The sequence below is a fragment of the Canis lupus genome, chromosome 1, assembly GCF_011100685.1.
Source record: "Canis lupus familiaris isolate Mischka breed German Shepherd chromosome 1, alternate assembly UU_Cfam_GSD_1.0, whole genome shotgun sequence".
NCBI lineage: Eukaryota > Metazoa > Chordata > Mammalia > Carnivora > Canidae > Canis > Canis lupus.
Genome location: NC_049222.1, coordinates 89,978,211 through 89,992,026, shown reverse-complemented (window position 1 = coordinate 89,992,026; position 13,816 = coordinate 89,978,211). Strand labels below are relative to the sequence as shown.

Here is a 13,816-nt window from a genome sequence, read left to right as displayed (position 1 = left end):
GTTCTAACTCTCTGAAGAAAGTCCATGGTATTTTGATAGGGATTGCATTAAACGTGTATATTGCCCTGGGTAACATTGACATTTTCACAATATTAATTCTGCCAATCCATGAGCATGGAATATTTTTCCATCTCTTTGTGTCTTCCTCAATTTCTTTCAGAAGTGTTCTATAGTTTTGAGGGTATAGATCCTTTACATCTTTGGTGAGGTTTATTCCTAGGTATCTTATGCTTTTGGGTGCAATTGTGAATGGGATTGACTCCTTAATTTCTCTTTCTTCAGTCTCATTGTTAGTGTATAGAAATGCCACTGACTTCTGGGCATTGATTTTGTATCCTGCCACGCTACCGAATTGCTGTATGAGTTCTAGCAATCTTGGGGTGGAGACTTTTGGGTTTTCTATGTAGAGTATCATGTCATCGGCGAAGAGAGAGAGTTTGACTTCTTCTTTGCCAATTTGAATGCCTTTAATGTCTTTTTGTTGTCTGATTGCTGAGGCTAGGACTTCCAGTACTATGTTGAATAGCAGTGGTGAGAGTGGACATCCCTGTCTTGTTCCTGATCTTAGGGGAAAGGCTCCCAGTGCTTCCCCATTGAGAATGATATTTGCTGTGGGCTTTTCATAGATGGCTTTTAAGATGTCGAGGAATGTTCCCTCTATCCCTACACTCTGAAGAGTTTTGATCAGGAATGGATGCTGTATTTTGTCAAATGCTTTCTCTGCATCCAATGAGAGGATCATATGGTTCTTGGTTTTTCTCTTGCTGATATGATGAATCACATTGATTGTTTTACGGGTGTTGAACCAGCCTTGTGTCCCAGGGATAAATCCTACTTGGTCATGGTGAATAATTTTCTTAATGTACTGTTGGATCCTATTGGCCAGTATCTTGTTGAGAATTTTTGCATCCATGTTCATCAGGGATATTGGTCTGTAATTCTCCTTTTTGGCGGGGTCTTTGTCTGGCTTTGGAATTAAGGTGATGCTGGCTTCATAGAACGAATTTGGAAGTACTCCATCTCTTTCTATCTTTCCAAACAGCTTTAGGAGAATAGGTATGATTTCTTCTTTAAACGTTTGATAAAATTCTCCTGGGAAGCCATCTGGCCCTGGACTCTTGTGTCTTGGGAGGTTTTTGATGACTGCTTCAATTTCCTCCCTGGTTATTGGCCTGTTCAGGTTTTCTATTTCTTCCTGTTCCAGTTTTGGTAGTTTGTGGCTTTCCAGGAATGCGTCCATTTCTTCTAGATTGCCTAATTTATTGGCGTATAGCTGTTCATAATATGTTTTTAAAATCGTTTGTATTTCCTTGGTGTTGGTAGTGATCTCTCCTTTCTCATTCATGATTTTATTAATTTGAGTCTTCTCTCTCTTCTTTTTAATAAGGCTGGCTAATGGTTTATCTATCTTATTAATTCTTTCAAAGAACCAACTCCTGGTTCTGGTGATCTGTTCCACAGTTCTTCTGGTCTCGATTTCGTTGAGTTCTGCTCGAATCTTTATTAACTCCCTTCTTCTCTTGGGTGTAGGATCTATTTGCTGTTTTTTCTCTAGCTCCTTTATGTGTAAGGTTAGCTTTTGTATTTGAGTTCTTTCCAGTTTTTGAATGGATGCTTGTATTGCGATGTATTTCCCCCTTAGGACTGCTTTTGCTGCATCCCAAAGATTTTGAACGGTTGTATCTTCATTCTCATTAGTTTCCATGAATCTTTTTAATTCTTCCTTAATTTCCTGGTTGACCCTTTCATCTTTTAGCAGGATGGTCCTTAACCTCCATGTGTTTGAGGTCCTTCCAAACTTCTTGTTGTGATTTAGTTCTAATTTCAAGGCATTATGGTCCGAGAATATGCAGGGGACAATCCCAATCTTTTGGTATCGGTTCAGACCCGATTTGTGACCCAATATGTGGTCTATTCTGGAGAAAGTTCCATGTGCACTTGAGAAGAATGTGTATTCAGTTGAGTTTGGATGTAAAGTTCTGTAGATATCTGTGAAATCCATCTGGTCCAGTGTATCATTTAAAGCTCTCGTTTCTTTGGAGATGTTTTGCTTAGAAGACCTATCGAGTATAGAAAGAGCTAGATTGAAGTCACCAAGTATAAGTGTATTATTATCTAAGTATTTCTTCACTTTGGTTAATAATTGATTTATATATTTGGCAGCTCCCACATTCGGAGCATATATATTGAGGATTGTTAAGTCCTCTTGTTGAATAGATCCTTTAAGTATGATATAGTGTCCCTCTTCATCTCTCACTACAGTCTTTGGGGTAAATTTTAGTTTATCTGATATAAGGATGGCTACCCCTGCTTTCTTTTGAGGACCATTCGAATGGTAAATGGTTCTCCAACCTTTTATTTTCAGGCTGTAGGTGTCCTTCTGTCTAAAATGAGTCTCTTGTAGACAGCAAATAGATGGGTCCTGCTTTTTTATCCAGTCTGAAACCCTGCGCCTTTTGATGGGGTCATTAAGCCCGTTCACATTCAGAGTTACTATTGAGAGATATGAGTTTAGTGTCATCATGATATCTATTCAGTCTTTGTTTTTGTGGACTGTTCCACTGAACTTCTTCTTAAAGGGGAATTTTAAGAGGCCCCCTTAAAATTTCTTGCAGAGCTGGTTTGGAGGTCACATATTCTTTTAGTTGCTGCCTGTCTTGGAAGCTCTTTATCTCTCCTTCCATTTTGAATGAGAGCCTTGCTGGATAAAGTATTCTTGGTTGCATGTTCTTCTCGTTTAGGACCCTGAATATATCCTGCCAGCCCTTTCTGGCCTGCCAGGTCTCTGTGGAGAGGTCTGCTGTTACCCTAATACTCCTCCCCATAAAAGTCAGGGATTTCTTGTCTCTTGCTGCTTTAAGGATCTTCTCCTTATCTTTGGAATTTGCAAGCTTCACAATTAAATGTCGAGGTGTTGAACGGTTTTTATTGATTTTAGGGGGGGATCTCTCTATTTCCTGGATCTGAATGCCTGTTTCCCTTCCCAGATTAGGAAAGTTTTCAGCTAGAATTTGTTCAAATACATATTCTGGCCCTCTGTCCCTTTCGGCGCCCTCGGGAACCCCAATTAAACGTAGGTTTTTCTTCCTCAGGCTGTCGTTTATTTCCCTTAATCTATCTTCATGGTCTTTTAATTGTTTGTCTCTTTTTTCCTCAGTTTCCCTCTTTGCTATCAACTTGTCTTCTATGTCACTCACTCGTTCTTCCACCTCGTTAACCCTCGTCGTTAGGACTTCTAGTTTGGATTGCATCTCATTCAATTGATTTTTAATTTCTGCCTGATTAGCTCTAAATTCTGCAGTCATGAAGTCTCTTGAGTCCTTTATACTTTTTTCTAGAGCCACCAGTAGCTGTATAATAGTGCTTCTGAATTGGCTTTCTGACATTGAATTGTAATCCAGATTTTGTAACTCTGTGGGAGAGACGACTGTTTCTGATTCTTTCTTTTGAGGTGAGGTTTTCCTTCTAGTCATTTTGCTCAGTGCAGAGTGGCCAAAAGCAAGTTGTATTGGGAAAAAGAGAAAAAGAGAGGAGAGAGAGAAGGAAAGAAAAGAGAAAGAGAAAAAAAAGGGAAGAAAAAGAAAAAAAAAACGAAAAAGAAAAAAAAAAGAAGAAAAAGAGAAAGAAAAAGAAAGGAGAAAAAAAAGGGGGTGGGGGAAGGAAACAAATCAAAAAGCAAAACAAAACAAAAACAAAAACAAAAACAAAAACAAACAAACAAAAAAAGAACCACCGGGGAGTATCTTCTGATTCTGTGTACTTTAAGTCCCTTGGCTTCTCCTGGAAGTTGTCCGTCTAGCTGGTGTTCTGGGGGAGGGGCCTGTTGTGCTGATTTTCAGGTGTTAGCAGTTGGGGGAGCTGCTGTGCCCCTGCCTGGTGCAGGGCTCAGTGGGGGTTGTTTACCCCGTGAGGCCGCAGGAGGAACAGCCCCAGTGGCGGGGCAGCTCTGGAAACCTGGATTCAGCTCCGGCAGGAACTCCGTCTGCAGGGCCTGGAGGCTCCGGGGCGGGGCCGCTGATCTGCTCAGCTGGGGCAGGAGCGTCCTCGCTGTCCTGGGCCCTCCCGGCCTCTGCCTGTCCCGGGGGAGGCGGGATCCTGGGCTGTGTCCCGGCGCCCTGTGCTCCGGAGCCTGCGCTGGTGGATTCGCGCTCCCGGGCCGCGCAGCCCCCTCCGCGGAGCCGCCGCCCGAGCCCCTCCGAGCTGCTCCTGGAACCGCGCAGCCCCCTCCGCACGGAGCCTCTTCCTCCGCCCGAGCCCCTCCGAGCTGCTCCCGGGGCCGCGCAGCCCCCTCCGCGGAGCCGCCGCCCGAGCCCCCCGAGCTGCTCCGGGTCCCGCCGGGTCCCGCCGTGCGCGCTGCAGCCCTTAGGGAGCTCGGCGCACTCTCCTGGGCGCGCAGTTGCTGTTACTGTCCCCGGGAGCCCGAGGGCATCCCCGCCCTCCTGGGTCCTGCTCCAACTCCCCGCGAGCCCCTTTCCGCCCGGGAAGGTCGGTGCAGCTCCTGCTCCTCCGGGACGGGGCTCTCCTGTCCTGGGGACACTCGCCCCGGCCTCAGCCCGGCTCCTCGCGGGGCCCCTCCCCCTTGGAGGCCTTTGTTTCTTTTACTTCCTTTTCCCCGTCTTCCTACCTTGATAGAAGCGCGAACTCTTCTCACTGTAGCATTCCAGCTGGTCTCTCTTTAAATCTCAGGCCGAATTCATAGATTTTCAGGATAATTTGAAGGTTTTCTAGGTAGTTTGGTGGAGACAGGTGATTTGGGGACCCTACTCTTCCGCCATCTTGCTCCTCCCCCCCGGTTATCTTGTATTTATTCGATGGTTCCACCATAACTTATTTGTTACTAGTAACTGTTGTTTTGGCAAAACTAACTTGAAATGTATCTGCTTTCTTCAGTGAGACAGATTGTTAATTTATAAGGATTGTTGAGAAAATCTAATCAAGATAGAAGAATTGGTTCTTTACCTAAGAATTTTTTTGTCCTCCAATTAGGCAGCATTCCCAGCCTAAGAGAGGTCAGAGTTACACATGGTACAGTGAACTCTTGCATGAATTGAGGCAAGAGCTTTTGTCTTGGTTACTTCTTGGGGCTCGTATTTATGAAGAGATTTTACAGCACCTCAGAGCAACTGGGAATTCATTCTTTCCTATTTATGTCCTTCATTCTAGGAATGATAAATCAATTTTCTCTGCCTCTATTGAAAATATGATCGGAAAAATATTTTCCTTTTGTTTTGATGTGCAGTTTGCAAATCCAGGCCAAGCTGAACAGTCCCTGGGATGGCTAGAGACCTGACAGAGAAGTTTCCACAGTACCTCTGAGTGGTAAGCCGGCCTGCTCTGGTATCCTGCACAGGGGACACTCCTGGGGAGTTTACGTAACTGTCTGAATATTCTGGGCTGGGAATCTTCAGTCCTGGCTTTGTTGCTAGCTGCATGGCTTTTGGAAAATCTATCAGTCTCACTGTGCGTCCTTTTTCCATGCCTGCTGCACCGAGAAAGTTTGCCACGAGAAATAACCAGATGGAAATCTCCTGAGCACTTGGTACTATACAAATTCTCAGTAATGATAAAGGTATCAATGATGACCACCGCTGCCTCAAATATTATATCTGCCTTCTAAATTTGACTTCATTTTATTCATTTTTCAACTTTTTATTTTGAAATAATTTCAAGCATAGAAACGGTGCAAGAACAATGTAAAGAACTCCTACATGCCCTTTAACCAGAGTTATCAATACTTCACATTTTGGTACATTAGCTTTATCATTCTCTCTATATATAGCAATTTTGTTTCCGAGTTCTTGACTCCGAGAGCAGGCTGCAAAAATCATGCCCTTTACCCTGTAACACTTCAAGATGTATTTTCTAAGAAGAGAATACTTCCCCTCCGTATCTTTATTGACAAGCCCCAGCCCCACCCCAGGGTCCCACCCAGTGCAATAACTGCACTAAGTTGTCACGTCTAGCTAGTTACATCTCAATTACTACCTTAAGATGATGCTTATTTTTGTCTGCTTATGGAAATAACAGAAAAAGGTAAAAGATTTAGAAAATAAAGCATATAAAGGCCCAGTTACCTTCTGAGGTTTCACTAAAAGGGCTGCAGTCTCCGAGGTGACCACATTAACAATAGTAGTTATGTCATCTTTGAAACGGTCGGAAAAACGAGTCCTCCGAAAATTGTCCCGTTTGTCCATGTTGTGTACGTACTGTGCCATGCTTTTCACCTACGGGGGAGTGGGGGAGATGTCAACACAGAAATCGGTGACCTGCTGGTACACTGGGGAAAAGGGTGAAAGATTTGGAGAAAAGCTCATTAGCAGTGGATTTTCTAACACTTTATCTGCTCTGGCGGTTGTCCAAGAGGACTCTGGACCAAAAAAATGCTCCTGCCCCATTGAGGGTTACCATGGTGGCAGGTGGGAAGGATGTCCTCTTCTTGACCCCAAGCCAGGGGGCTTCCTTCTTGCTGCTCACAAAGCCAGGGAGCTTAGTTCTTTGGCTACAGTGTTGGAAGGCTCCCTTCCCTCAACCACCCATGAGAAGGCAGACCTAGATGGTGTTCCCGTAGCCACTCAGGCATCACTTGATGATGGCCCTCAACACATGACACAAAGGGAGCTGTTTATGATACTGTTCTTGATGTGAACTGAAGTCACTTCTGTCCTCAAAACTACAATAAAGGAGAAGGGGGGCGGGGGGAGGAAATGTTCCTCTTGAGTTTCAAGTTGCAACAGGGAACATAGTTTTCCAGAAACAATTCTAAATTATGCTAGGTGGAAACTTAACCAGTATTTGGAACATTGCCTCTAGGAGGAGTTATGTTTTGAATTCAGTAAGACTCACTTGTTTTATCTATTGCCTTAAAATATGTATATTTATATATTTAAAAATATACATTAAAAAAATACACGACAATATATGACACCAGCTCAATGCCTACCACAATTTCAAATCGAGATCATGTTTTGTTTTTTGGGCCTCTTCTTGAGGCCAGGAGACTCGTGGATAATACAACCCCTTTGATACCATCTGAGGTTGTGTCTCGTCCTTGTTAGAAATCACTTAGAGCTATCAGGGAACACTGATGGGCAAAACCGGGAGTTCTTATCCTCAGATGCCTATCCTCTGAGGTCATTTTTGTGAATATGCCTAAGCTAGTCAGAGAGTCACTGCAAAAAGAAATGGCCCTAGCAGTTAACTGCCCACTTTTGCCTGAAGATGATGCCTTAGGTCAGGGCTAGAAGAAGGGTACACAAAGACAGTTATATGGGGAAAATGCTCTCCACTCCTATGATGTGAACTGAAGTCTCTTTAGGGGAGAACTTTAATGTACTACCAACAGATTTCTGGTTGTAAGAATGCAGGCCAGCAATTTTCATTAGCATTGAGACAAGCAGAGATAAGAAATAGAGAGAATGTAAAATAAGAAGAGACTAACAGACAGGCTTTATGTGTTTTTTATTTTCCGATAATACCACGGGCAGCTCAGGGAGGACCTTAAGAACATAAAATCCTAAGCCCAGCATAAGGACCATAGACTCTCTTCACTGTAGAGTCCTGCCTGGTTCAGGACACACAGATGAGTCTGTACCCCATAGAGTCTCATGTACTTGGTGGGAGGGAGGGTCAGGGTGAGAGATGGGGACTGGACTCCATTTCTGTCTGACAAAAGTATCCCTCTCACTATGTTCCCAACAAAGGACCTGGAAAGACAAGGCCTCTTTGTTTTCAGCTGCCCCAATCTTGATTTTCTTCTGGCTAACTCACCCTAGCCCCAGACTTTTAGAACTCACTGTTATATCCGGCTTCTGCCTGTTGAGCTTGGCCAACCTACAACCAAATAAATAATTCTCACAATACCGTACTTCTAACTCATGCCCTCTTTCCAGATTGTAAGTTACTTGCCAGCTACTGTGTCCTTCGGCTCCTCAGAGAAGAACATCCAGTAGAAATAAATACCAGAGGATGCTTGGTCTATTATTTGTAGGTGGGGTAAGGCACAAAAATACCCCCCACTAGTGGCCTTCATGATCCATTCACAGAAGGGGTACTTCTAAAGAACCCCTTGGTGCAAGACTTCATTTTCTGAGTAAATTGGGCCACCTATTTACCTGTGGGTCCCTGAAGCCTGGCTCAGCAGTTTCTAGAAGCACAGGGATTTATTCATTAGCAAGCGTGAAATTGGCCCAAGGCCTGCATTCAACAGCTCTGATGCCAAAGTAGTTGTTCATTAGCGCCCGGGCATTAACACACTTGAAGGGTGTTAAATGGCCCAGGTTGTTGGCTAAGTCTAAGGAAGCTGTCCTTTCTTTCTCTGCAAGCTTCTTGGGGGGAAGAAAACTGTTTTGGTTTTTAAATAACTTCCTGAGCATCTGTAAGGCAAATGCACAAGTGATGCGTGGAGGACTATGTACCCTGAGTCTGGGATCAGTTTCCTTTGCAAAGTTCTGGCTGGTGCTAATAATCTCCACCTACCTCCACCCCAGCACCGAGATCCACTTCTTGGCATTCCATGTCAATCTCTGAACCTTGGGAAGCTGATCTCTAAGGACCATATCTCTCAGGCCTCCTTGTCCTTGGGCTTCTGCTTGGAGTTGGCCAATGGGAGGCACCAGCAGGGGATCAGTGAGGGAGAGGACACAGAGGTCCTGGTATTTTGTTCACTCCTCTGTCCTCCTCTGGGCCACCATGAGCCTCTGGCAGTGGTGACATTTCTATAGAACTCTAGCTCTTGTTAGGGGATCCTCTGCTCTGCCTCTGCTTTCTCTAAGTCCCAGTTACAATAGGTCCCCTACCTTTGCCCTTTTAGAGCTGGAATGGATAGATAAAGGCTCCTCCCTGGGCCTCACCAACCCCATGTGCTCACACCCTGGCACCGCCGTCCCTTTGATGAATGCTTTCCTATCAAACCTTCTGAGTGATGCCAACGGTGTCCTGCCAGGACCCTAACATAGTTAGGTTACAACATGCAGAGCCCTGGGGACCCCGTGTCTTGGAAGATCTGCCTGTTGACCAACCCTTTCCATATGCTCAGATCAGCAGAAGCTTTCCTTCCAACTACCTCATCTGTTTACCATCAAGGACTCCTGGAGGGAAGGTGAGCTATCAGCTTTAGCTTTTGCTTCCTCTCCCAGAGCCACTGAGTCCCAGTAAATAAATGTGCAAGATCAAAAGTGATTTTCACCTTTTTCATGGTTCTTAGCTCCCTGTAGTTAAGGGCAGTAAAGCAGACAAAGCCTTTGTCAGACCTGAAGAGTCCTCCTTATAGTCACCACACTTCCTCCAACCCCATCTATGTACTGGAATGATAGAAAACTCTGGCCTCAAGGCTGCTTAAGGATTAAGTGAGATAAAGCTGAAAATGGTGCCCAGTGCATACACAGCAAGATGCACAGTATGTTTTGGATGTCATTGTTTTTCCTTCCTCAGGGATGCCAGCTGTTCCTGGGACCATATGAAGGACAGAGCCATTGTGATGCCTGCAGAGAATACAAACTTGCCTAGAGCTCTAGGATGTCAGGCGGAGCCGCTCAGGCCTCCAAAGGCTGGGTTCATTCTGGCTGGGAATGCGCAATGGTGCATTAAAGTTGGCTTCTGAATATAAAAGTTTTGCATATTGTTAATTGGTTAGGCTAAGGGAATGTTTTGTAACTTTGAGCTTCCAAGGAGAAGCAAAATGGCAAAGGAACAGAAGCTGGACTAGAGTCGTGAGGCTCTGGTCCTCAGTGGTGGGAGGGCTGGGCAAACCCTACTTAGCTTTGGTGTCCTGTGTGTGCAGTGAGGATAAGTCTTCAGGGTATTTATCGCACACAGGTCTTTACTACTGAGTTTCCAAGGACTGAGCCCTTAGAGCTGCTACTGGAACTTTCACATAGCCAAGTTTGAGAGCCACCGTTCTAGGGGATTGGTTCTCTGGTCTAACAATTGTACTTATATAACTACTGAATAGTACCTAAGAATGATTAGGTGAAGTGAATGTGGACATATATGTGCACGCACATGAATAAATGACATAAAGCATTTTTGAATTGGGATCCTGCTTTCCTCTGGGACTCTGTTCACTGAGATTCTACAATATCAAATTTAGTTTTTGCTTCTTGACATTTCATTGGCAATATGACAGGTGAACTCAATTGCAACATGCAATTGCAATATGAAGATTATTTGTATGAATTGTCCATAGGTGGATTAGGACCCAAGTGAATCCTCTTTATGAAGAAACTTGACAGCAAGTGGGATAAGTAAATAGAAGGATGGACAGGGCATGGAGTGTTGGTATTAATACTTCTCACTCATGCCTCAAGAGAGTTTTAAGACCAGTCCATTTGCTGCCAGAAGCACAGAGGTCAATGTCTCACTCCTAACACTGTTGCTCCAAGACTCATAGGCTGCGGCCACTCACCTAGATAAGCCTGGCTTTTAGAATGGAAAATCCTGGTGCTAACCAGGTATGAAGACCCTTAGCCCTGCTGAGGCCTTGCAGGGCAGGGATGGCATGAACTAGTGGATCTCTAGTAAGCTCCGAAGTCACCCAGGAAGACAGGTTAATGTACACCACTGGCTTCCATCCTTCCTTACTGCATTCAGTAGTTCCAGGAAGGGTTTTAAGAATTGGCCCTAATTTTACTAAGCAACCCCCATGCCCCCATTGCTGATGCTGTTGCAAGAATTTGAAACTGAGCTTTCTCAAGCTAGGGGTTGGGACTAGGTGAGATGCTAAAAAATTGGAATCCTGGATGTTTTTGTGGCATGGGCCTGACTTATTTTATTTTTTAAAGATTTATTTATTTATTTATTATTTATTTATTTATTTGTTTGTTTATTTATGATAGACACAGAGAGAGAGAGAGAGAGAGAGGCAGAGACACAGGCAGAGGGAGAAGCAGGCTCCATGCCAGGAGTCTGACGTGGTACTCAATCCTGGGACTCCAGGATCGTGCCCTGGGCCAAAGGCAGGTGCTAAACTGCTGAGCCACCCAGGGATCCCCATGACTTATTTTTAACCCAACTGCACATCACTTTCCATTTCCTCCCCTGCATGACTTTTATTTTGTTTCCTTTGGGCCTCCATTGTCTGTATCCTGTTTGCTTTTTTAAGGTTTTATTTGTTCATGAGAGACACAGAGAGAGAGGCAGAGATACAGGCAGAGGGAAAAGCAGGCTCCCTGTGGGTAGCCCAATATGGGACTCGATCCCAGAACCCCGGGATAATGACCTGAGCCCAAGGCACTGAGCCACCCAGGTGTCCTGTCTGTTGTCTGTATCCTATTGTTCAGTAGTGTTCCCTTGTCCTTAGGTTTGAACTTAAATAGACAAACTAGAGCTCATGGGGTAAATCTTACCACCTCTCTCTTAAAAAATTATGGGGCTTCTGGGTGGCTCAGTGGGTTAAGCCTTTGGGATTGAGCCCACATTGCCCTCTCCCTACTCATGCTCTCTCTCAAATTAAAAAAAAAAAATCTTTAAAAAAAATGGGTACTCAATAAAAGTTTAAAAAAACTATTCACTTAATGTCACAGTAGAAAGAACCCAGTGAATATAAAGCTGACTCTATCACTAAATCCTAATCCCCTCCTAATCCTAATCCCTGGGATTGTTCATATGTACATTTTTATGTACAGTTGAGTCTTGAGCAATATGGGTTTGAACTGTGTGGGTTCACTTACATGCGGATTTTTTGGATAAGTACAGTATAGCCCTGTAAATGTATTTTGTCTTCCTTATGATTTCTTAACATTATCACATGAATACAGTATATAATACACAAAACATACAATATATGTATTAATTGACTGTTAGGTTATCAGCAAGGCTTCTGGTCAATAGTAGGCTATTAGTTGTTATGTTTTTGGGGAGTCAAAAGTTACATGCGAATTTTCAGCCATGCAGGGGCATGGGTTGGTGCTTCTCACCCCCACATTGTTCATGGGTTAACTACAGTTGGTGCCTATACTTTTATAGCTTTTTCATTTAACATCACGTCAAAACTTATCTCCATTTATCAGCATTGATAAAATGGATACTTTTAGTTGCTTTATGGTAAAAATCTTTTCACTTCAGCGATCAATTACAAAACAGGTATTAGTACTACTGTCTTCATTCTAAAATGAAGGAATATGGCTGTGCCTTTTGCTCTTCTGATAGACATGTGATAGAAGTTACAGGGGAAACAGATTAACAAGTTTCATTTTTCTTTCTTCCCCAATTAATATCAGTTGGTGCTTGTCTGATACCAAGTAGCATGCTAGGGCTACAGATAGTATCATAAAGAAGATAGACAAATCCTAGAAATTAAATAAGCAATACAGAAAAACAATTCTAAATTGTGATAACTGCTGGAATTGAGGTAAACAGGGTGTTCAAAAGGAGAATAATAGAGAGGAAGACATACTGTAGTGTAAGCTGCTCTGAAAGCCTTCTCAGAGGTGGTAACATATAATAAGCTCAAACCCAAAATATGTGTGTGTGTGTGTGTGTGTGTGTGTGTGTGTGTGTGTGTGTGTAGGGGATGGGGGGCAGGGAGGAGAGAGAGAATCTGAGAAAGCCTTTGAGGCTGGAAAGGCCACAATACCTCCAAAGAACCAAAATGGGAACAATGTGGCTGAAAGAGGGGGCAAGCTAGTAGGAGCTCAGATGAGAGCTAGAAGGAAACAGGATCATACAAGTGCTCTGTAGGCCATGATAAAGTGTGTGCTTTATTTGCAGAACACTGGAAAGTACTGAAGGGTTTTCAAGAGGAGAATGACATGTGTTTGAAGAATTGGCAGCCCCATCAGAGTGGACAGACCGGCACAGAAACAGATGCAGGCAAGCAAAAGAGGAAGTTATTGCAAGAGGCGCCCGAGAGAGGATGGTCGATCAACCAGGTAGGGAGCAGAGAAGACAGATGAGGAGAAGCAAGAGGCTGGAGGTGTGTTCTCCAGTGGGCATCAACAAGAACTCTTAGAAGTTGGGCAGAGGTAGATTTTAAGGAACCACCTGAGGTTTTCAGGGGGAGCGACTTGGAGGATAAAGCATCAGTGCCTAAGGGGCAAATGGTGGGGGCAACCTCACTGCCTTCCTGTAACATGCCTCATGCCCGGCCGCGCACAGACACGAACACACAAGAATCTCACCAGAAGGTCAAAGAAGAACCAGGCGTACTTGAAGACGGTTTCTCTCACTATCCCGGTGCTGACCACCATCTGCAGGGCGAGCTCCTCGTGGAAATGCTGGACAATGACAGAAGCCAGTCTGAGATGACAGGTGCTTTCTACACCAACATCTCTTCTCTCTTGTACCAACTGTTAGTCACTAACATGGCCATCCCAGGTGCCCCAGACCACCAGCGGATGGCAAAGTCAATGCTGAAGCTACTTGAGATGGAGGACCTTCTAGGTGGGTAGGAGTTGGTGAGTGATGGTATCAGGTAAGAGAGGTAGGTCTGAAGGAATGGCCTCAGCCTGGGAGTGACTCTGCATTCCTGGGTAGCAGTCAGACCTGGGACTGTTACTTTCCCCTTAGGCTCTGCTGCAAACCTTCTGCATGACCACGGGCAAGCCATTCCTCTCTTTGCCCTCAATGTTCTCATCCATAAAATGGAGGGTAACCATGGTGGTCAAACTGGAACGTGCATCAGAATCCCCTAAAGGGAATGGTAAGACACATAAGACTGTTGGGTCCACTCTCAGAGTTTTGGGTTTGGATTTGGTAGATCTGGGGCAGGGCCTGAGAATTTGCATTTCTAACAAGTTCTCAGGTGTTGCTGGTGCTGCTGGTCCAGGGACCTCAATTAGAGAACTGCTGTCTAGGTGATATCTAAGCTGCCTTCCAGAGA

General features: G+C 44.4%; 1 protein-coding gene across 1 annotated transcript in view; it reads right to left on the bottom strand.

Annotated features, from left to right (window-relative positions):
* Positions 1–13,816, bottom strand: part of DOCK8 (dedicator of cytokinesis 8) — a 234,866-nt gene that overhangs the window by 63,643 nt on the left and 157,407 nt on the right. The window contains 2 exon segments of the mRNA XM_038527147.1: positions 6,075–6,224; positions 13,116–13,211. Coding sequence (XP_038383075.1) covers positions 6,075–6,224; positions 13,116–13,211 — 246 coding nt within the window.